This window comes from Dromiciops gliroides, chromosome 2 (assembly GCF_019393635.1).
Source record: "Dromiciops gliroides isolate mDroGli1 chromosome 2, mDroGli1.pri, whole genome shotgun sequence".
NCBI lineage: Eukaryota > Metazoa > Chordata > Mammalia > Microbiotheria > Microbiotheriidae > Dromiciops > Dromiciops gliroides.
In genome coordinates, this window is record NC_057862.1 from 42,750,293 (window position 1) to 42,775,564 (window position 25,272).

A 25,272-nucleotide genomic window follows, 5' to 3' on the forward strand; every position below is an offset into this window, starting at 1 on the left:
ACGATCATCTATTTGCATTATCAAAATGGTGGATACTGATTTTTTAGGTAGGCTTTCTTCATTCTGTATCACTTCAGATACAAGTTTTTCCATGTTTCTCTGAATCCCTCATTTTCATAATTGCTTATGATTCAGTCATATTCAATTATATTCCTATCACATGGTTTGTTTGGCCATTTCCCCATCTACAGGCAGGCACCCACATTATCTTGCTGCCACAAAGCACTTGTATAAGTATTTCATCATATACAGTGTCTTTTATTCTGCCAGTGGTAGTGGCATATTGGGGCCAAAGGGATGAAGAGTTTGATGACTTTTCCCACATAGGGAAAAATCATTTCCCAGGATGAATGGGCAAATTCACAGCTCCACTGGCAGGCAATATTAGTGTTTGTCTTTCCACCGTTTCCACCAATGTTGACCATTTCCATCTTTCATCATCTTTACCAACTCAATTGGTATGAGGTGAAACCTACCGTTCAAAATGGAAAAGTCTTTAAAGATCATCTAAGCCCAGCACTCTCTTTACAGAGATGAGGGACCTGAGGCTCAGAAAAGTGAAGAGACTTATTCAAGGTCATACAGCTAGTAAATCACAAATTAGGGTGGGAGTATGATATAGTAGAACAAACTGGAAAGCCTATTTAATGTCGTAAACTAACGTTTATATAGTGCCTACTATGTGTCAGGCACTGTGCTAAGCTCATTACCATTACCTCATTTGATCCTCACAACTGAGTCAGGTGTTATGGTCCCCACTTAATAGATGAGGAAACTGAAGCATACAAGGGTTAAGTGACTTGCCCAGGGTCACACAGCAGCTATGCTACTTGCTCTGTGACCTTGGGCGAATAAATCACTGCTCACTTTTCTACCTCAGTTTCCTCATCTGTAATAAGGAACTTTCACTAGATCCTAGCTTCTTACACTGTGGGTCACCATTACATATGGGATTGAATAACTGAATGAGGGGTTGTGAAAAATTTGGCAACAGTAAAAGGTTATGTACCCTATTTTATATACCTGTATACTTAGGGTGATGTAAAAAATTTCTCCAATGAAAAAGGTGGAAAAAGTTTAAGAAGCCCTGCATTTTCTTTTCTTTTTTGCGAGGCAATGCAGGTTAAGTGACTTGCCCAGGGTCACATAGCTAGTAAGTGTCAAATGTCTGAGGCCGGATTTGAACTCAGGTCCTCCTGAATCCAGGGCCGGTGCTTTACCCACTGTGCCACCTAGCTGCCCCACAAGAAGCCCTGCATTTGATGACATCCAAAGACCCATCCAGCTCTAAATCTTTAATAGTATGACTTGAACGCCATCCTTTTGACTCCAGATTCAGGGCCTTCACTGTATTGTCCCAGAACACGTTTTGGGTTCCTGTGGCTACTTTCTAGTTCTTGTGTCTCGTCCTTTGCTATGAAGATGCGGATAATCACTTCTTGTAACTATGATTTGCAGCTCCAGGCTGGGAAGCAGGACTGCTAAGCCTACTAGAACTGGGCCTAAACCAAGAATCATCCATCTCCTAAAAGTAAATGCAAGAATTTCCATTAACAGGCATCCCAATGTCCATTTCAGCCGCTCAGAAGCATTCTCTGCCTCCCTCCTGGTTCTCCACTGTGTTCCTGTTAATTGAGGTTGCCAGATACACAACCATGGCCTAAGTAACAAAAGTAATCCCCCCCAAAAAAGATGATACATTCCTGTGTAATGGCTCCTTATCTGTTTTTGTGGTACTATTATGAAGAGGATTTTTAAAAAACTCACCTCTTTAGACAAAGGGCATAATGAGGAAGAAGTCATTTTAATCAACAGCTTATCCATGTCATTTAAATAAGGTCCAGACTCTTAATCCCTTATGTCAAGTGAAGCTGTTTTAATATACAACACCAAAGACTTCCAGTGAAGATTTTCTGACCTAACACCAGACAATAACATCAGACTGGTAAGATGCACCTGGAAACAGATCCATTAAGGCAAATAAATGACTTTGGCATCTTGAGATAAGACCTTGGATCCTGGTGAACCAAAGTACAGAAGGACATGCTCTCTGAATCAGCAAAGGATGTCCTGAATCAATTCTGCAGTCTCAGCAGAGGCACATTGTGTCACTTATAGTTTACTTGTGTACCATAGCTATGAGTTTTATTTTTTTAAAAAATCACTTCTAAAGAAAAATCTAAGTGTCTTTGCCACTTCTCAAGTGTACGTCAGTAGTTATTTGTCTTTAAAGCTGGCCTTCCGCTTCTCCACGAATGCGCTCATTCCTTCTTTCCTGTCGTCCTTTGTGAAGAAAGAAAAGGGAAAAGTTGGCATCAATATGTAATCTTCCTTCTTTCAGTCCCTAACCTCCTCTTGTTACAGAAAAATTATATTAATTATGTCAATATAAAAATTCTATGAATTGATGACATTCAGTCTCTTCCTGCATCCTTGTATATTTCTATACTGATACAAATCCACTCCAACCTCCCATGCAAATCCTACCTGTGGTGTCCTAGGCTCCGTTCTACCCACCAAAGCTAATCCCTTGTGAAAAGCAGCATCGAATGCATTCATCTCTATCATTCCACCAGCATCACAATCATAAACATTTATTAAGAATCTATTTGCATTTGATATGGAGTATTATGAAATCCACAGAGATGGCAATATCTCAACATTGTTAGGATCTTATACTTTAAATGCCACAGCCAATCCATGGATCAAAGGCCCACAGATCTAGAATTGATAGAGGCCTTAGGAGCCATCTAGTGCAGAGCTGCTTCAACTTTTTCCACTCGTGACTCCTTTTCACCTGAGAAATTTTTACATGACCCTGGATATAAAATAGGCATACATAATCTTTTCCTGTTGTCGAATTTTTCTCGACCCCCACATTCAGTTACATGACCCCATATAGGGTCGAAATCCAGTTTATGAAGATCTAGTTTAACTCTCTCGTTTTACAGATGAGAGAGGGGATAAGAGAGACTAGAAGAAAAATATTGAGAATATTCACTATGGGCAGTGTGGAAGAGTCAGAGAGCATGGGACCAGGTGTTTTTGGAGCTGAGGAGGATCCAGGGGATATATACTGAGGCCCGGAGAGGTTACCTGATTTGCCCCAAGTCACACAGGAGATGGTGACAGAGGTGGAAAATGAACCCAGGGTCTCAGACTGCAAACCCAGAGCTCTTTCTATGATGATACAAGCTGCTTTAAGATTCAGGACAAGGATGTGAGGTTGATGCTCTTACTACCTTCAAACCAAGGCTTAGAAATGTTAAGTGATTTGCCAGCTAATCAGTATCAAAGGCAAGATTCAAATCCAAGTCTCCCTGAATCTGAGTTCATATATCTTAGCTACTAATACACAACTCATATGCTTCTACGTGCTAGGAAGAGACTCTTTCATTTGCTCAGCAAAACCTGTACCACAGTGGGCACTCAGCAGTAAGGAAGAAATAAAAATGAGAATTCATCTAACTATTCGTTCCTTTGGTTACCAGCAAACATTCTAAAAGTATTAGCTTAAGGGGGCAGTTAGGTGGTGTAGTGGATAAAGCACCCGCCCTGGATTCAGAAGGACCTGAGTTCAAATCCAGCCTCAGACACTTAACACTTATTAGCTGTGTGACCCTGGGCAAGTAATTTGCCCCACTGCCTGCCCCCCCCCCAAAACAAAAGCAGTATTAGCTTAAGGCTTCACAGATCCCAATATAAAAATCTGGGTGATACAACATTTTACCTAATATACAGACATATGTATATTCCATATATTTCGGGGAAATAATTGTGTGTAAATATGTTTTAAATCCATTAGAGGAGCTATCAACAAAGATGGCAATAGGATGCTCAGAACAATCTTCTCAATTGTCCTTTTCTAACGCTTGACTTCTTTATATTATACCGTGTCTGTTCCAAGCAGGTTAAACATGCCCAACTAAATCTGAAAATCAGAGCTGAGCCAGCTAGGAAAGGTGAAGTGGCAATTAGTTACGCCCTTCAGAGTAGGTAGCCACTCTACCAGCACAGGCTTCGGCCCCTCCTCCACGCCTTAGCTGACAGTCTTCATAAGGTGCCAAAAATAACAATAGTTTACACTAACGGAATGCCTTATAAAGTATGTTATCTCATTTGATGGAAGAATCAGCATCTGAGAGCCAACCTTCTGAGGGGAGAGAACCTCTTGAAACTTGGCTGGATGGGTTTTTAATGATAACCATGCACATTCCTGGAGGCTTCTGGGTTTGGTAGGACCTGCTTGTGCTTGGTACCACCCTAAAGAACCCAGAGTAGCCTCCATATCAGCATGAGGGCCTTAATTACATAACCTCCTGTTTTCACATTGAAGTCACACGTGAGTAAGGACTTGAATCGGAACTCCTCCCACTTCAAGGGTGTAGCAGGGGCAGCACCACTGGCTAAACCATTTACTTACTGTGGCAAAGGTTGAATAGAAGAGTTTCTTCTCCAGTCGAAGTCCTTCTGCTAATGTCATCTCAAAAGCTGAAAAACAAATCCTAAGCGTCAAGAATGTGGAAGACACAGGATGAGTGTGATGCTGTTGTCCGGACTTTTTTTTTTTTAATCAAAGTGCTCACCAAATTGCGGTGGCCTCTGAGAAGTTTCTAGCCTTAATCCTCCTGTGTTTAGGGTGTCCTTAGGGGGTGTGTGTGTGTGTGTGAGAGCTTCTCTGCAGTTCACCACAGCTGATTTTCAATTGCAGTCCCCAATAAGACCATGTGGTGCTCCTTCAGAAACACTTAAGAAACTTGTTAACTCAATACCAGTGAATCTGAGGGTCTCACAACTTATACTCATGACCGCCTGCCCCCTCCCCACTGCTGTATCTTATAAAATTCCATAAACAACAAAATAAAGAATAATAAAGAAGTTAAACAAAAGTACTGGAGAGGCTTAAAGAGCACCCTTTGTACCTGTTGTCTCAAGCATTTTAGAAGAGAGAAGAAGAGCCTGGATACAATGTGATGTGCCCCAAAGCCCAAAGCTAATTAGTGGCATTCAGCCCAGAACTTCCCCAGTTTCCAGTCCTGTTCTTGTACAGCTCCATTCAGAAGTTAAAAAAGATTCATGTGGCCAATGGTTTCTAAGCCTTAACCTTCCATTTCAAGAAAGTCACCCAGGGAAAGAGCCTCTTCTGTGTCTGTGGAGCAGCACAGTCCAAGAGAAGCTACTTGTGAGCATGAGCTTCTTAGACTCCCGGAAGTTTATGTACAGAGGCTGATATGCATTTGGAGATTTTTGCAGCAGGTTGTATCAGAAGTGAGAAAATGCCCCTAGGATAGGAGTTCTTAAGTTCGTGGACCCCCCAAGGAGATAGTGGAAAGACTTCAGGATATCTGTAAACTTGGAACTTTCAGTATTTTGATCACTGTATTTCAATATAATTGTTTTTTGCGATGTTAGGGGAATTTTTGATTCCCTTTTATTATTTGGGACTCAGGACCATTCCTCCTGCAATTTTTGGTTAACTAAAAGTCTGTTTTCATGTTAACCTCACCTGAACAAAAGCTGTCCCACAGGATATAAAAATTTACTTAAGAGCCTTAAGTATTCCTTAGATAAGAGGCCAGAGGAAGAACCTCAACTGTCCAAGACTCCTTGGGAAACTAGTAAATTCTCTCCCTCAATCAGCCTATTGGGAATCCTGTATAAATAGTTTAAACTGTAACCTGACTCAGTTTACCTATAGAGTTTTTTGGATGAAGTTTGTTTCCTTAGGGGGATATAAGAGATTATGACGGGGCAGCTATATGGCTCAGTGGACGAAGCACCGGCCCTGGATTCAGGAGGACCTGAGTTCAAATCCAGCCTCAGACACTTGACACTTACTAGTTGTGTGACCCTGGGCAAGTCACTTAACCCCAATTTCCTCACCAAAAAAAAAAAAAACCCAAAAGAGATTATGACTCTGTTTAACTAAGTTTGTACAACTTTTATGACATTGAAAGAAATATGGGATATTGGATCTATCTTCTCCAACTTTTATAGTCTAGGAGGGATGTCCAAGATTACGATATATAAAAGAATGATTTCTGTCATTTTGATGTATAATTTTATAATAATTGTCACTTATAATTATAAGAAGCCTTGTCAGAATCCTCCTTGTGGTTCAAGTTTACTCTGAAGCCTAACCCTAGCTTTAAGCATAATGACAAAACCTAGGCTTTTACCTCCATAATTTCTGCATTGTGGTAAATATATATTTGGCCGTGCTATCTACCACATGAACTCAGAGAGAAGACATTTCTCCTATATCAAATCCTATATATTTTATGCATTTGAGACATTATTCTGAGAAGGGGTCCACAGGCTTCACGAGTCAAACAAAGGGGTCTGTGAGATAGAACAAGGTTGAGGATCCCAGTTCTACAATCTGATAAGAAGATGTAAAGCAAGACTCTGAGAGGCACCAGGAAGGTGAAAGGTGAATCAGGCCAAAAAAGCCTGCCCTTGGGAACTCTGTCTCCTTGCTGCCCACTTGCTGCCCAAAGTATCTGAGTGGCTTGTGAATTGTAAAGGGAACCAGCTGAACCCAAGAAGCTCAGAGGAGAGCTTTCTAGGTTTTGACAAAGGCTGATTACTACAACAGGGCACTGATCTGGGCTCTGGAATGTAAGACAAGAGAACACCCTGAGTTACATTATATTCCTCATATGACAAAAGAAAACGTAGTGATTATTTGGCAAAGAAAGGCTTTTATTTTTTTTTCCTGGAAGTAAATCTTATGGAGAAATTCATTCCAGGAGTACTTGCATAAGGGTGCATTGAGCCAAATTGATAGTATCTTCAACTATGGCTTTATAGAAGCCAAACTCCATTCAAATGGGCTTATACTGACCTCTAATAAAGGTTAAGGATGAATGTAATGTGGCTCTTTTTAGAGAAAGCTTCTGTTTTATGATGATCTAATCTACCATGGGGAAAAATAACAACCTGAGGGAACTAGAATGCTGAACTATTTCAGGGCCTTCAGCATGGATTGGGTGTCTGTTCTCAACTGAATTCCCTAGCAAGCATAGGAAGTGCTGTTCTCCTACTTAGTTTAAGCAAAAGCCATGTACTTTAGTTGGAAGTTATGAAAGGAAGAGTTTTCATTTTGTTACAAATGTGAAGAAGCTAGGCTCTCTTGCTCAAACAGAAGACTGTCTCATCCCCAACTGAAATATTTGAGAATCCAAAGGATTTTTACTCCCGATGTCATTAGTGAATTAGGATGCAGCCTTTTAATGCCATTAAATTTCACTCTTTAGAAATATTCCCTGGAGCCTTGGTTCCTCCCCGAAGTATCCCTTCCATTTTTTTTCCCCTTCCACTTTTGCTAAATTCATTACCTGCATTCACCGCTTCTTTGGCCATTTCTGTAACAATTTTAGAATTGTTGGCAATTTTTTCAGCACACTGTATGGCTTCTTCAACCAGCTTCTCCACAGGGAATATTCTGCTGACGAGGCCTAAAGCAAAAAACAAGGTAAATAGCATACCAAATAAATTCATTCGGAAGTATTTAGTCCCTATTCCTACTTCACCAGTAAGACCGGATTCTTATAGAGCAATGAACACCTTTCCAAAATCAACAAAGAAATCAATTCAGCAAATACATGTTCTGTGCTTCCTCTCCTCATCGTCGAGATTAAGCCACAAGTTTCCCCAAAGAGACCTTGTGTGGATGTTATCAGGGATGAGAATTCAACAGTGACTTGCTTGCTTTTCTCTTGAGGATGGACAGAACCAAACTCCAGGCAGCAACAATTTGGGGGAAGAGAACAGCAAATTCCCTTTTGTCACTTGGAAGGGGGTAGAGTGAAAAGGCACATTTGGCAATTATGCAACCTTCTTAACGAGCAACAACAGCATCACTACCCTATTCGTGCTAGCAGCACCAAGGTCCTCAAGCTCTTAGAAGAATATGGTTCTCTTGCTGAGAGGAATCCTGAGGAACACCCTATCTGAACATGGGAGGAAACAATGGCTACCATCCCCTCCCTCTCACCTTGGCATTGAGTGAGAGTGAATTCCCTGTTCTGAGCTTCTACCATTCCACTGTGACCTGCTTGAGGGCAGGGACTATTTTTTGACTTGTTTTGACTCCCCAGTGCTTAGCACAGTACTTGGCATGCAGCAGGAATTTAATAAATGCTTACTGACTGACTCACTGGTTGAAGTGGCAGCTACAAAAGGATGGGGTCGGTACCTGCTTGCTTGGCTTCTTGAGCTGAGATTCGGTCACCTGTAAGGACCAACTCCATGGCCAAAGACTTTCCAACTGCCCGGATAAGTCTCTGAGTTCCCCCAGCACCTAGAAGGAATAAAATGATAATTATTAGGCTCTCAAAAAAGAAAAAAAAAAGATACCAATACCATTTGTAAGCCTCAAAGATATTAACCATTGGGCTGAATAAAAGTCAAGGATGGGACAGATAAGATAGTAAAGGGCAAACAGAGTAGAGATTGGGGGGAACAGAAAAATTCTTAACAGAAAAACTACAGGCTCTGGTTCATCTCACTTCCAGGAATACTCCCCTTAGATATTGAAGTCTTTTAGTTACTTCCAGCCCTGAGTGTCTAAGCCCCAGTCAAAAGTGTATTTAGTACTATCTTGCCTTCATTTCTTTCCCTTTCTTTTTACCCACTGGCTTTCCCAACAATTCCCACCGCCTCTCACCAGAGAAAAAGATAATTTTGGAACAATGCCCCATACACCTCAGTGAGTTCTCTCTATTCCAACTCAGAACTCCCATTCCTTCAGTGCTCAACAGGTAGGTGTTAGGATTAAACAATCTAGGGGGCAGCTAGGTGGCACAGTGGATAGAGCACCAGCCCTGGAGTCAGGAGGACCTGAGTTCAAATCCGGCCTCAGACACTTAACACTTACTAGCTGTGTGACCCTGGGCAAATCACTTAACCCCAATTGCCTCGCCAAAACAAACAAACAAAAAAAACCAAAAACAATCTGATGAATGATAATTGTCACCCATAACCACTTGTAGCCTGGCTCTAACGGGATAACTAAAATCCCTTTCCTCTGCCTGGCACTTGCAATTCTCTCCTGGGATCTGACAGGCTGGAAACGTCCATTTCCCATGCAGTTTCCCTGGTTTGTGTTGCCTACCTTTTGAACTTAGAAATGGGACACCAATCAGATGCACCTGAGGGAGACCTCCCCATTGAACTCCAATCAACAGCCCAGAAGCACAAGGTGACCAGAGCTTGGTCTAATATTGCGGACCCCATCCTCCTGTCTTGGCATGCAAGGTCCCCCTCTAGACTTTGGTTGAATCCTTGTCCTGCCAGTGACTCTAGACCAGATTCCTGTGTGTTCCTGCCTCCTCCAGATTATGGATGTAGCCCTTGTCTATATCTTTCATGCCCTTGGGTGATTCTAGGTAGGTCACACTGCATTCCCTGGTGAGTAAATACATTAAGTAAAAGGTGTATGTTATCTGATCTTCCAGTTCTAAAGCCTTGATCCTGTGGTCCTTCTTCAAGCCATTAGCTAAACTTGTCTCTCCCTCTCTCCGTATAGACACAACTATATCCTCATAGATACACATAATGCATGTATGTGAATAAATGGATATGCATACACACGTATGACATGCTGAACATATATACATGCACATGTGTGTGCCTGCTCTTGTAACAGTCACTCATCCCCACTCACACTGACACAGAGCTTCCAAGGCCTGCCAAGTTCATGCCTTGCACCAATCCTGCAAGGTGGGTCACAGAAATAGCACCATCCCCACCTGACAGGTGAGGAAGCTGAGGAAGAAATGAGATAACTCGCCCATGGTATATAATCAGTAATCACAGGAGTCTGGACTTGAACCCTAAGGTCATCCCCTAAGGTCCTTCTACTTCTTTTCACCATCTGTTTAAACCTTTAAAAAATGGGAAGAATGGGGCAGCTAGGTGGTGCAGTGGATAGAGCACCAGCCCTGGAGTCAGGAGTACCTGAGTTCAAATCCAACCTCAGACACTTAACACTTACCAGCTGTGTGACCCTGGGCAAGTCACTTAACCCCAATTGCCTCACTAAAATAAAAAAATGGGAAGAATTCTGCGTATATCACACTAACAGAAGCTGCTAAAATAAGTTAGCCTCATATCCCTTTACTAGATTCTTATTTCTTTGTGTTTTTTTTGTTGTTGTTGTTTTGTGTGGGGCAATGGGGGTTAACTGACTTGTCCAAGGTCACACAGCTAGTAAGTGTCAAGTGTCTGAGGCTGGATTTGAACTCAGGTCCTCCTGAATCAGGGGCTGGTGCTCTATCCACTATGCCACCTAGCTGCCCCCTAGATTCCTATTTCTTGGATCCAACACAAATGTCTTATCCTTATTTTTAGGACTAACCCTCTCTGCCTCTGCTCATCTTCATTTCAGACACCTTTCATCTTCCATAATATTGTATCAATTGTTAGGAATCAAATGAATTAAAGTCTTACTTCCCTTACCACTCCAAGGATCCAGGATTATAGAGTGAGCCCTCTCTTCAGTGATGCAAATATCACACATACACACAGACACACTCACAGAACACACTCACACACATGCTCACAGAACACACTTGCACACACACACTTTAGCAGACAGAGTTCTGGTGATGAGGCTCTCTCTACTCTCTGAATTCCAGTTGAGTAAGAGCCACCAATGTGCTGGAGCTTGGCAGGCAAAGCTTTCAAATCCCAGGGTGACCAATGGTTAGACAACTTTAGTGGCAAAATGAAGAGTTGATGACCTAGCCTGTGGTCTCATTACCTGGGATGGTCCCTAACAGGATCTCTGGCTGCCCAAACTGAGCCTTCTCACCGGCGTAGATGATGTCACACATCATAGCAAGCTCACAGCCTCCCCCAAGCTGCAGAAACAAACAAAATGCCGTTGGCACACAGTGGACACCAAACCGACAATTATCCCCTTTGCCAGCTGTAAATCCCCTTAAAACAAAAAAGGGAGGAGACTGACAATGATAGGAAAGTCATCTCTTTGAAGGGTGAGGTGACTAAGCCAAAAACCTAGTGGTTTCCCTCCTACAACTGATGACATCTCTAACACTTTACCTTAACCCTGAACTTATTCTCATAATCCCTGCTCTATTAGAGGGGGGCTGGGCACCATGGGGAACCATGCCCTAAAAGAAGCTCTTCCACTTAATAAAAAACAATACTAATGATATTCAAGAAGGGAGGGCTGGAAAACCAGAGCAATCCTTCTAATTCGCCTTTAAGAAGAAATTCGGTATTTTAATTAAAATCTAAGGAGCTGGAAAAGTACCCAGAGAAAAGTGTTTTATGCCAAAGCATTTTTAAAATGTTTTAAGACTGATCAACTGATTAAGATTAAATTACTATCACAATCCAGGATGTATATGGAAGGGAAGCTAGAGGTCATTTAGTCCAGTTCTTTCATTTTATTTTGGAAATTAATGATATTTTTAGTTTTGGATTTTTTGGGAGGGGAAGGATCTTTGAGCTAAGTCATTTTTACATTTTTTAAAATTTAATTTAACTTACAAATTTTTCCCCAATTACATGTAAAGATATTTTTTGAGTTCCAAATTTTTCTCCCACCCTCCCTCCTCTTCCCCCCTTGAATATTTTTTTTTTTTGTGGGGCAACTGGAGTTAAATGACTTGCCTGGGGTCACACAGCTAGTAAGTGTTAAGTGTTTTGAGGCCAGATTTGAACTCAGGTCCTCCTGAATCCAGGGCTGGTGCTCCATCCACTGCACCACCTAGCTGCCCCCCTTGAGTCATTTTTAAATGAAATTTTTTTCTTTTCCTTTCTTTTTTTTTCTGGGGCAATGAGGGTTAAGTGATTTGCCCAGGGTCATACAGCTAGTATCAAGTGTCTGAGGTCACATTTGAACTCAGGTCCTCCTAACTCCAGGGCCAGTACTCTATCCACTGTGCCACCTAGCTGCCCACATGAAATTTTTTCAATGAGGAAAAATCTATATTCTCTCCCTCCCACCACCTCTCCTACCATTTACTGACAAGAACAAACCACAAAACCCTTGTAACGAACATGCACAGATTGCCAAAAAAAAGAAGAGACATAAAGCAGAGAGGGTCATTGAAGCATTTTTTAAAAACAGAATGCACAGGGGACAACAGAAGGAGGGCAGGAAGGAAACGCAAACAGGGAAGTTTTGAAAGCCACATACGGCATTTATTCTATATCTAAAAGGGAAAACAAGCTATACAGAATAGATTTTCATGTACAATCCTCTTTTTCTGTCCTACTTTGTACATGAAAGTGCTCACTTCATTTGGGGTTTAAGTTAAGAATAAAAAGTAACAGAGAAGCTAGGTGGCGCAGTAGATAGAGCACCAGCCCTGGATTCAGAAGGACCTTAGTTCAAATCTGGCCTCAGACCCTTAACACTTACTAGCTGTGTGACCCTGGGCAAGTCACTTAACCCCAGTTGCCTCACCAAAAAAAAAAAAAATAAAAAGTAACTATAAAGAACAAAGGCAATTACAGTGTCTACTGCCTAGATAAAAAAGACACTTAATTCAGACAGAGGGTCATGAAAAGATAACCTGAAGGCTTCCAGGAGGACTGGTGTTTTACCATTCAGTGGAATACAATGTTTCAAGTTTAGCTTTTATGTCTAAAGGACTATGGAGTATGCATACCCTTTGACCCAGCAGTACCACTACTAGGTCTGTATCCCAAAGAAATCATAAAAAAGGGAAAAGGACCCACATATACAAAAATATTTCTAGAAGCTCTCTTTATGGTGGCAAAGAATTAGAAACTGAGGGGATGCCCATTAATTGGGGAATGGCTGAACAGGTTGTGGTATATAAATGTAATGGAACATTATTGTGCTGTAAGAATTGATGAGCGGGCAGATTTCACGAAAACCTGGAAAGACTTAAGTGGCTTGATGCTGAGTGAAGTGAGCAGAACCAGGAGAACACTGTATACAGTAACAGCAACATTGTGTGATGATCAATTGTGATAAACTTGGCTCTTCTCAGGAATACAATGATCCAAGACAATTCCAAAAGGCTCATGATGGAAAATGCTTTCCACATCCAGAAAAAAGAACTGTGGATTCTGAATGCAGATTGAACCATACTGTTTCTATTTTTGTTTTTCTTTTTTTGAGGATTTTTCCCTTTTGTTCTGATTCTTCTTTCACAACATGACTAATGCAGAAATATGTTAATGTGATTGTACATATGTAACCTAGATTGTTTTTTGACTTGGGGTGGGGGGAGGAAAGTGAGGGAGGGAGAAAAATTTGGAATTAAAAATCTTATGAAAACAAATGCTGAAAACTAAAAATAAATACATAGATAAATTTTAAAAAAGTTTAGTTTTCATGAGAAAATGATGACTGCTAAGAGAGAAGCTACTCCTCCCTAAACCCTCCCGGATTTCTAGGTGCTCAGAGGGAAGTGCCTGTTGCTGCTGGACAGCTGCAAGTGGGAAAATTCAAAATCTTTGCTATAAATATATTTGAATTGAATCACTGAGACCTCTGAAATGAAGGAAACTGATGCGAGAAACAGTCTCAACACTCACTGCGAAACCATTGACAGCAGCTATGATTGGCTTCTTGATTCGTGTGATGGCATCCCAGTCCTTTAATAATACTCCAGAGTAGCAAGACTGGAAAGTCAAATCGCACATCTCCTTGATGTCTGCTCCAGCTATAAAGAGAGAGAAAAACTAACAAAGATCTGATCGTCACCGAGAAGAGGACACATCCCTTCCCACTTAAACTTTTGTTTTGGGTGGGTCAATGAGGGTTAAGTGACTTGCCCAAGGTCACATAGCTAGTAAGTGACAAGTGTCTGAGGTCGGATTTGAACTCAGGTCCTCCTGAATCCAGGGCCAGTGTTTTATCCACTGCGCCACCTAGCTGCCTCCCACTTAAACTTTCAAAAGTCTACAATCTAATCTAATCTCTGTGTGGGTAACCTCTAAATTGGAGTGCTGGGATTTTAAATCAAACAATTACAGGAATCATATTAATACAAGAGTGGGCTGAATCTTAATTTTTCAAGGTATCATTGTTTAGTGAGCAGAAGGTCAGCCTGGGAGTCAGGAAAGCCTGGGTCCAAGTCCTGCCTCTGACCAATACTGACTGTGTAGGAAAGTCATTTAACCTCTCAATGCTCCAGGATACCCTCTGACCATAAATTGCAAAGACCTACAATTGCACCAAGGAAATCCCAGGGATATGTGTGTGTGAGGGGATGCAGGGTGCGGGAGGATTGAATCATAGATGTAGTTGGAAAGAACATTAGAGACCATTTTACAGATGAGGAAACTGAGTCTTCAGTAATTTCAGTAAAAGGTCACAGGGCTATTAAAAGTGCTATTTCTTAGTCCTTACTGCATAGACTGAAGAATATGCTTGTTTCTAGCAATTTTCCCACTTGCTCCCACATCACTTTAGGTTATGGTTGGCCCCAAAGAGCCTATCACCTAATTTTTTTTTTTTTTTTTTTTTGCGGGGCAATGGGGGTTAAGTGACTTGCCCAGGGTCACACAGCTAGTAGGTGTCAAGTGTCTGAGGCCGGATTTGAACTCAGGTACTCCTGAATCCAGGGCCGGTGCTTTATCCACTGCGCCACCTAGCCGCCCCCATCACCTAATATTTTTAAAGCTGCTGGGGCAGCTAGGTGGTGCAGTAGATAGAGCACCAGCCCTGGATTCAGGAGGACCTGAGTTCAAATCTGGCCTCAGACCCTTGACACTTACTAGCTGTGTGACCCTGGGCAAGTCACTTAACCCCAATTGCCTCACCAAAAAAAAAAAAAGCTGCTAATGAGAGGTCACAGAGCCATGCTTTGTCAAAGTCTCTTTGAACAGAATACATATGTTGAGGAATGTCAGTTACAACTCATAAACTTGTCTATATATCCATAAGTTATCCAGAAGTCTAGGCAACCTTGGCAAGGCCATTTACTCACTGTTTTCATCCAATGTGACCCACCTGCAAATGCTTTTTCTGAGCCTGTCAGGACTATGGCTCCTATAGATGGATCCTTCTGAAATGCTATCAGAGCCTGGTTAAGCTCATTTATCAGAGGCTGGCAAAGTGCATTCAGGGCCTTTGGCCGGTTCAGCTGGACCAGCCCCACGTTATTCTTCTCCCCTTTCTTCCCGGTAATGATGTATTCAAAGTCACCACCTACAACAAGAGAGCACAAAGAAAAATTCCACTCAAGAAAAAAAACCAAAGTAGCCCACTGGGCTCACCCTTCCCTGGTCTCCTAAACCTAAACAAAGCATATCGACTGATCCAAAATATAATTTGGAGATATGCTTACTTTTGAATGACAAGGTTTATTCCTTGTAAGTGTAGGCTGAAAAGCTAGTATATATTGAAAAGAGGAGAGAGGATAGACTCAAGGTTCAGACTAAGAGATACATTTTTGGACACTACCAATGTAGACATTTGTTTTGCTTGACTATGCATATTTGTTACAAGGGTATTATTGTTTTAATTTAATTTAATTTAATTTTTCATTTTTTTAATGGGAAGTTGGGAGGGAAAGAAAAGAAATTGTTATTAGAAAAGAAAATTGAACAGAAAAAAAGGAAGGAAGTGAGGAAGGAGAGAAGAGGGTGGGGAAAGACAGTTACTCTGGCTTTATACAAACCTACAAACTCAACAGCTACAGCTTTGTGAGTCCTGTGTAGTTACCTAGCCACTACTTCCTAGGATCCCATTCTCTAACTTTTTGTCAGAGAAAAGGGAGGCTGCCTAACACAAAGGGAGCAGGGATACCTAGAGAGATACTGTTTGATGAATTCAAGGTCCTATTCCTACCTGCTTTCTTCCTGACCACTTCCTCTGCTGGGCCACTGGGAAAAAGACCTAGGTAGCTACGTGGTATCAGACTGGCCCTCCTTGAGGGCAGGGATTGTCATTTGCCTATTTTTTGCATCCCCATTTTAATCACATAACAACCTTGTGAGATGGGGACTATAGAGATTATTCCCATTTTACAGATGAGGTAACCTACCAATGGTTGCACAGCTATCCGGTACCAGGTTGGCCTGATTCCAAGTCCCCCACACCATTCAGTACATCATGTGGCCTCTATTTTCTCAAGAGAAGAATGGCTGAGATAAAGTAGACAACACAGAGACTCTCCTCTACCCACTCTCACAATAACAAACACCCCGTCTACCACTGCTCCCACATAGCCCATCCCAAAGTCAGATCTTATTTTAGTGATATGTGAGACCAGGTACAATAAATGGCCTATGGCAAAGCTTCTTAAATTGTGGGTTGTAATCCTATGGGGTCACATAACCGAATGTGGGAGTCATGAAAAATCTGGCAACAGTAAAAGGTTATGTATGCCTATTTTATATACCTATTACCCAGGGTTGCATAAAAATTTCTCTAGTGAAAAGGGGTTGTGAGTGGAAAAAGTTTAAGAAGTCCTGGTCTATGGGATGGTTTGCCCTGCTGAAATGCTTAACAGGTTAATAAACAAAATTAAAAAAAAAAAACTGACACTGAGCAAAACTGGCTAATACACCTAAATCATGGCCAATGGGAGAAGCTGTTTTGCTTGACTATGCATATTCATTTCATATTAATTTTGTTTTTCTTTTCTTCCTAGCAAGAGAGAGGAAAGGGAAAGAGAAAAAAATGCTTGTTAACTGGCAAAAATAAAATTTAATTTTAACATAAATAATTTTTTAAAAACTATCAATGTAAGCAAAGAGAGATAATGGCCCTTAACTTGGGGTCTATGAACTTAAAAAAACCATTTTTGACAAATTTATTTCAATATAATTAGTTCCTTTTATAATCCAGAGATTATGAGTTTAGTTTGGGGCACATCATCACAGTCATATATTGAAAATGAGACAGATGGAAGAGCAGTGAACGACCTTGGAAAGATTTTTTACACCACCATACACATAGGCCTGGAGTCAGGAAGACTCAATCTGACCTCAGACACTGACTAGCTGGGTGACCCTTGGCAAGTCACCTCCCCCATTTGCCTCAGTTTCCTCATCTGTAAAATGAGCTGGAGAAGGAAATGGCAAATGCTCCAGGATCTTTGCTAAGAAAACCGCACATGGAGGAGAAGATTCTGGGAAGTGGTAGAGCAGGTCAGAAAACTTTAGGCTCTCCAAACTTCCTCCTCAAAGTGAATGGAGAGTAGCAGAAATAAATAAGAGGTCAGGCTAAAGCAGCTGTCCTCCCACGACTACATGAGAAGATCCCAGGAAAGACACAAAGTTTGGCCAGAATGAAAAGCAAATGCAAAGGTGTTTAGGCCAACTCTGTGGAATCACAACCAAAAGCCCTGGCGGGGCTGCTGGGTGGGGAGATAGACTCATGGACAATGTGGAGGCCAGAGGGCTGAGTAGGAGAAAGTCTTGAAAGGCCTTTTACTGTGGAGGAAGCCAAGCACAGCTCTGGGGCTGAGGCCACTGCTGCAGGGGAGAAGGAGGCAGCATACACGTGGTGAGTGTGGTAGCAGTGGGGCAGGGACCCTGCTGGCTGTGGGCACTGGCAGGAGAGCAGAGTCTCAAGTTTCAGTTCCAGGGCAGAGAGGACAGCTGTAGTGTGCAGCCACCAGAGGGTCCACAGGGAACAAGAGCATTTGCCCCAGTCAAGGCTCAGGGGTGGAGAGGAGTGCCCAATGTTGGGACTGGGGACAAAGCTCAGAAAATAAGAATAAGAAGGACCTGAGGCCTGGGGCATCATTCCCCACACCTCAGGATTAGAACCTGAATATCAATAATAAACTGCTAAAAATAAAGTAAAACCAAATAAAAACAAAAATGAGCAAGCAAAGGAGAAAGAACCCAATCATAGTTAGTTAACAGCCACTATGTTGAAGGATCATAGGTCTTGCAACACTACATTTTGTAGAGCAAAGGAGTTGGGGTTATGATAAAGGTTAATTTATCCAGCAAAGTTAATTATAATCCTCAGTGGAAAAAAATGAACATTTAATGAACTGAAGGACTCTCAGGTATTTGTGACAAAAAGAACAGAACTTAATGGAAAATTTGACATGTAAGATCCAGGAGAAATATAAGGTAAATATTAAAGACCAACTAGAAGAGACTCAATAAGGTCAAACTTTATACTTTTATATGTGAAAAAATGTTAACTGTACTCTCATGATGATCATTATTGGAGTAGTTTGAAAGAAAGGCTTGTACTGAGCTGTGGATGATGGGGTAATTCTAAAAAAATAAAACTGCACAGGGAGAAATAAAAAGGATCTCATACAAATGAGGCATGATAGGAAGAATTGATAAAAGAAACAAATGGGGGAGGTATTGGTAGTGTTGGAACCTTACTCTCTTGGGAAATGAGTTAAAGAGAGAACAATATATACATCTGCAAGGGTATAAAAGATTTATAAATTCAGAAAGAAAGAAGAGGGTGACAGAATAGAATAAGGGAGGGACTTTTAGAAGGGTGTTTAGAGTATGAATTAGGAGGGGGTAGGGATAAGAAAGATAGGTAGATTAAGATGGAGGGTGGGGGAGAGGATAAGGGAGGGACTCAGAGGGGCGGGCAGATTAAGAAATAGGAGGGCAAGGTAGCAGGTAGAAGTAAATCAGAGGAGGAAGGAGGGATAGGGTAAATAGGAAAAGAAGTATAGTGAGGAAAATTAGATGGAGGGAAATATACAACAAGTAATTATAAATTGGAGTGTGATGAGATAAATTTACCCATAAAATGGAAACAACAGAATGGATTAAAAATCTGAATTCAACAATTTTCTGCTTTCAAAAAAAACAATTAAAAATGAGGGATATAGGGGACAGCTAGGTGGCACAGTGGATAGAGCACCGGCCCTGGAGTCAGGAAGACCTGAGTTCAAATCTGGCCTCAGACACCTGACACTTACTAGCTGTGTGACCCTGGGCAAGTCACTTTACCCCCACTGCCCTGCAAAAACAAATAAACAAAACAAAACGAAAAAAAATGACAGAATAGTTTTGGGGGCGGCTAGGTGGCACAGTGGATAAAGCACCAGCCCTGGAGTCAGGAGTACCTGAGTTCAAATCCGGCCTCAGAGAATTAAATAAATGGCTAGAGAATAATTTATTTTGTAAAAAAAATCAGGGGTAGTAATCATGATCTTAGACAAAGTTTAAAGCAAATTTAGTTAAAAGAAAAATGGGGAAATGTCACCAAGATTCAATATTGTTTTAGACTATTTAAAATAACTAGAGAGTATAAAATGAGAGTATATCTGCCAAAATAGACACAGGAACTACATGAATATAAACATAAAACACTCTTTATATAAAGTCAGATTTAAAATTGGAGAAACATTCGTTGTTCATGGGTAGGTAAAGTCAATATAACAAAAAATGACAATTTTACCTATTTTATTCAATGCCATCCCGATTAAATTACTAGAAATTTATTTGGAAGAACAAAAGGTCAAGAATTTCAAAGAAACTAAGGGAAAAGTATAAAGGGAGGAGATTCAGTAGCACCAGACCTTAAACTATAAGGCAAGAGCATTGTTGGAAGTGTAAAATGGATAATTTTGATTATTTTAAATTAAAAATTCTTTTGTATAAATAAAACCAATGTAGCCAAGATTAGATAGAAAGCAAAAAATTGGGGGGAAAATGATCATAGACAATCTCTCATATATCACTATGATGGAACATTGCTGTAATATAAGAAATGAGCTGGATAAATCAGAAAAATATGTGTGAGGAACAGGTGCAGACCACCTTCTCAAAATTAGTTCTTTCAGAGGCAGCTTTGGTATGACAAAAAGACCTTTATTGCATTCTCATGAGAATGGGCACCCACACACACACACACACACACAAAAGCAGTAGGTGAGTGCAAATGCTGAAAGCAAGCACTTTGTATTTATCCTATACTCTGCCATAATCAGTCTCTCCCCATAGCCACCGTAGGTTGCTACACAGGTTCACAGTCTTACCAGAAGAGTTCTAGCTAAATCCTCCTTGATATGTTACTCCTCCCATACACATACACCTTCATGTGATCCATGATGAAAAATGGAGTGGAGATTTTATATAGTGGAGAAGTTAATATTGATAAATCTATTAAGCAAGCACAATAAAGACTAGGATTCACCTTTTACCTACTTTTTCTAGGACAATAGCAAGAGCCAGCTCAAACTGGTTTCTAACTCTAACCCTGAAAAAATTTACTTTTCTCTTTCTTGAGCTGTCTTAATTCACTAGATAATATTGCCCTGCTGTTCCCTATATGGGCATGCTTTCCTTGGGAAGATCTCTTCATGTATCAAGCTATTCTGAGAAGATTTCACCATGTATCAAACTATTACTGTCTCTCACAATATGGAAAGACTTGGACCTATGGAGGAAGATGCTATCCGCTTCCAGAGAAAGAACTAACAAATAGAAATACACAGAGTATGGTCTTGCATATATATACACACACACATACATGTGTATGTTTATATGTGTATGTATATGTATATATGTATGCATATATAGGTACACATACATATATATATTTGTGTTCAATTAAAGTCTTGGAGGAGGGAATAAAACAAAAAGTATATAGCAGAGAACAAAAGAAAACTTAGAAGGAAGAACGTAAAAGCTGGGTTGCTTTGAAAACAATGTCTAGGATTTATGACAGGTTTTCTTAAAATGGAAATGTATTGTTTTACATTGAATCCTCTCATGTTCTGCTGTGTAAATGGGAATGTTATTTTTTCCTTTTCTCATTTTGTATTTAAGTTTAAAATAAATAATTTTTTTAAAAAATGAAAACTCCAAATAGGGTCACAGAGAGTCTGACATAACTGAACAACAAAAAAAAGGACAATAATACAAGTTTGGGAAATATAATTGTAATAAACATTTATGGAGGGTGTAGCCACAGGGATAAAATTATAATTGCATTGTCTTTTGGGCTTTAACTAGAGATATGTAATAAATTACCTAGGAATCTTGTGCAATAGGGATAACCTTTACAATAAAATCTATTATACATGATGTTAATTTATTTTTTGTTATAGGAAGGGTGGTGAAGGGTTAATTATGAATTTAGGAAGATCTTCCCAGTTGATGAGAATATAGACTTGCTGGGACCCTTTTGGTTTTGGAATAAATCAGGATGATCGATAGGTTTGTTTTCTGCCTCGAAAGCCTGTCCTGCTTCCTTGGAACAAAACAGAACTTTGGCAGAAGTTCAGAAACAGATAAATGTATTCCCGTCAAAGTAGGATGTTCTTCCTGTCTCACGGACTTGGCCAGTCCTTGAGGAAGGAAGAGAACATCTCTGCTGGTCAAGCAAGCAGTTGACTTAATGTCTTCTTTGTTTAAAACTGTATTTAAGTCTTCACTGGGAAAGTGGTCTCTGAAATCTCACCCGTGGAGAGGATGCTCTGCCTGGGACCTTTCCCAGTCAGAACTCTGGAAGCTGTGAACTGGGATCCCCCAGCTAGAAATCCAGATGTTGGTGCTCCCCTGATTTGGTGATGTATGTCTTATTGCTGTAGTTGTGATTGGAATTGTTATTGTGTCTTTGTTTCTTGATTTCTATACTTCTGAAACTTATTGTCCTTGTCTAACTCGCTATCCTATATTTAATAAAGTTCTTTTAACTCGAGAAGTGTGAGTGTGCTGGTTATACTTCGCAAATCTCGAAACCTTTACAATACAGGTGGAACATGTTCTGTTAACAAAAATTATCATAGATCCAAAGTCAAGTCAACAAGCATTTATTAAGCACCTACTGTGTACCTGAATATTAAGCCTTATCTTTTAGGCTTTATGTAAATTATAAGTATACAATAAATGACTTAGATTGCAAATCCTATTTAATCAAGATAGCATGTATATGGATATAATACTGACTTATTTCTTATCTTGTGGGTGTTAGGGATATACAATCAAGAAATTTCAATTTCATCATAAAAACATGTTGATACTGAAATACTAGTTCAGATAGTGTTGCTAGGGTTCAAATAAAGAGGGCAGCAAAATAGGGAGGTATCAATTAGACCTGAGCCCAAATCCAGCCACGGAGACTTACTAGCTTGGGTATGTCACTTAACCTCCATCTGCCTCAGTTTCCTCAATTATAACATAGGGATAAGAATAGCCTCCCAGAATTTTTGTGAGTATCAAATGAGATAATACTTGTAAAGTACTTAACACAGGGCCTGGCACACAGTGGGCACTACATAAATGCTAGCTATGATTATTGTCTTCATAAGAAGCTAGAGGTCTTTGTATTATTATTCAAATTCTTTGCTAGTGAATATGAACTTTCCTGAATTTAGGGAAGCTGGTCCTGGACAAAAGACACAGTTGAGAGGTTAGGCTCATATTTGAAGTGGATCGATAGTCATCATTACAAAATGAGTTAGCCCTTGATGCTCCTTCTCTCTTCCTTCCAGCTTCGCTAGAGCTGCTCACATGGATATTCCTAAAGCAAGGGTCTGAATGCATTCCTTCTCATACTCAAGGAGTTCCAGTGGGGGCTGATGGCCCTAGGACCAAATACAAACTCTGTTTAACACACAAATCCCTGTTCAACTGGCTCTAGCCTGCCTTTCTCAACTGATTGTACCCTATTTCCCTTCACAACTCGGGGTTCTGGCCAGAGTGGCCTGCTTGCTCTGGCACCTCTACAACATTCCATTCTCCAGTCTCTGTGCCTTTGGTGAGGCTGTTCCCCTTGCCATGCATGCATGGAATGCTCTCCTTCCTCCTAAATTTCACCTCTTGGCATCCCCTGCTCCCTTCCAAACTAGGCTCCCAAGCCTGTTCCTACACAAGGCCTTTCCCCCAGTTCTTAGATCTCTCTGTTCCCTCCCTTCCCTTACAGCCCAGCTCTAGTAGAAAGGAAACTCATGGAGGACAGGAACTGATACATTTTTGTATTTATATCTCCAGTGACCAGGACAGTGCCTGGCATACAGTAGGCCCTTAATAAGTGCTTGCTGACTTGCTGAATTTCCAGTTGCTGTTGTGTCGCATTCTAACCTTAACTCCCAAATTTCTTTAAAAAGTTATTTATGGGGGACAGCTAGGTGGCGCAGTGGATAGAGCACTGGCCTTGGATTCAGGAGGACCTGAGTTCAAATCCAGCCTCCCTGGGTAAGTCACTTAACCCTCATTGCCCTGCAAAAAAAAAAAAAAAGTTATCCATGCCCAGATGCTCCCACCTTCACCTCCTGGCTTCTGCCCCATCCATGCCCTGCTCTTTCAAGGGCTTCCCTATCACCTCCTCATCACCAAATCCAAAGGCCTTTTAAAGTCCCCATTTGCCCTATTTCTTCTGCCACTGATGACCACTCCCTACAACGGGATATGCTAAATCTCTTCCCTGGGCTTCCGACACACGTTCTCACCAGCTTCTCTGGACTCTTCAGGATGTGGAGAGTGAAAGTGACTTAGATAAGTCACTCCGAGCTGAAGAGTAAATGAGTCAGGGGGTCACCGTCCCCAGCAGGACTTAGATGACCTCTTCTCTAAATGCCACATCCTCCCACAACATTAGACTACACTGGTCTCCTAAGGTCAGCCTCCTCCAGCACTACACCATGAAACAATATCTCCCCTAGTACAAGAAGATTAAAAAGCATCAGTGCATGTTGTAAAGAACAACGGATTTGAAAGCAGAGGACCTCGTCAGTTACGACTTGAGAAGTTACTTAACCTCTGGGGCTGGATCACAGAATTGAGAGGGGAAAGGGGCCTTTCCTCCATCCCCTGACTCTGCTTCATGTCCTCCATTGTGGGGGGCACCCACCATCTCTCAAGGAAGTCCATTCCTCTTTTGGCCGCCTTTACTTATTATGGAAAACCCTTCCCAATCTGGTCCTAGCCTATGGTGCATGACTTACTGTCCAGCGATTCTATGTTCCAGCCGGGATGGTCCCCCACAACGTACTGCCTCTATGCCTTTTCCTTGGCACTAGCTCCCATGCCTGGAAGAGGGGAGCCTTCCCAGAAGAGGGAATCCCTCCTCACCAGTTCTTCCTAACATCGAGCCTCACTCCGTCTCTTTCCTGCGTGCACCCGCTTCTGAGTTTCCTGATCTCTAGGAACCTTGGAATTCTAAATCGATAATCACTGACCAGGTTGTCAGCCCTAGAAGCAGCACTGGACAATGGAGGCGCCTCGAGGGCTGATATTTTTCCCCTTTTTTAGTTCTTTTATTCCTAGTGTCCGGCATCAAGCAGGTGCTAAATAAACTCTGGATGGCTGGAAACCAACGACCCCTCCGTTCTATAACCACTCACACACATCTAGCGCTTTAAGGTTTGCAAAGTCCTTTACGGGCGAGGCGTATCCCATCTGTGCACGGCGACCCCGGGAAATAGAGGCTGACATTAGACCCATTTTGTTGGTGGGAAAACTGAGTCGGGGAGGTTGAGTGACTCGCGCAGGCTCACAGGGCAACGCCGGGATTTGAACCGGGGTCTCAGGGGCTCTATCCACGCAAGTACGTGGACACCCACAGGGCCTCAAGTCCAACTTTTCTCTCCCTCCTCATCCCTTTCCCCCGCCCCGGGGCGGCGCCGCTTACCCGCCGCGTAGGTGCGGGCCGCGGGCACCCGTGGGCAGCGGCGGAACAGGGCGGACCCGCGGAGCAGCAACATGGACACAGCAGCCATAGCGCGCAGCCTCGAACCTACAGGGTCACGGTCGCGATCTTGGCTTCTCCGACCAGAGAAAAAGCCCTGACCTTGACTCCGCCCCCTTTTCTTGCCCAGACCAATCAGGGGACGGATCACGAGCCTCCCCCTCTATGGCATCGCGAGATTTCCCTCAAGTCTAGAGAAGGGGGAGGAGGAAGGGGGGGAGGCTTAGCAAGCCCCGCCCCCTTGGCCAATGCAACTGACTGGGACTAAGATCATAGGATAGTGCGAGATCCGGAGATAGTCCAGAGCTGCCAGAGGTCTCAAGACGCGGTCCGCTCCAGCCCCCTCATTTCACAGGCAAGGGAACCGAGCCCCAGAAACAGGGAACAACCGGTTCAAGGCCACCTTTCTAGGAAACGAGCTGAGATGGCTTTTGGATCAGCTCCTTCTGACTTGCCCAACGTTACAGAAAGCTTATTGCTGAGCAAGCATTTAATTCACACGACTTAATATACTGTGTAGTGCACCTGTCCCTACCTGTAATGCCCAAGACAATCGGGGTAAAGGCTCAAGAAGCGGGATTTTTCCAATGTCAAAGAAAATACCTTGGTCCATAGATTTCAAAATGAGAAAGGGGAGGGGCAGCTAGATGGCGCACCGAGTACCTGAGTTCAAATCCGGC

General features: G+C 41.8%; 1 protein-coding gene across 1 annotated transcript; it reads right to left on the reverse strand.

The window, feature by feature from the left end:
- Nucleotides 1-1,785: 1,785 nt before the first annotated feature.
- Nucleotides 1,786-24,698, reverse strand: ECHS1 (enoyl-CoA hydratase, short chain 1). Its single transcript, XM_043979957.1, has 8 exons — nucleotides 24,536-24,698; nucleotides 14,969-15,166; nucleotides 13,549-13,676; nucleotides 10,769-10,868; nucleotides 8,201-8,305; nucleotides 7,341-7,460; nucleotides 4,424-4,491; nucleotides 1,786-2,283 (listed from the first exon to the last, which is right to left on the reverse strand). Exons 1-8 carry the CDS (start codon nucleotides 24,621-24,623, stop codon nucleotides 2,218-2,220), a joined length of 873 nt encoding a protein of 290 aa, XP_043835892.1. The 5' UTR covers nucleotides 24,624-24,698; the 3' UTR covers nucleotides 1,786-2,217.
- Nucleotides 24,699-25,272: the final 574 nt, after the last annotated feature.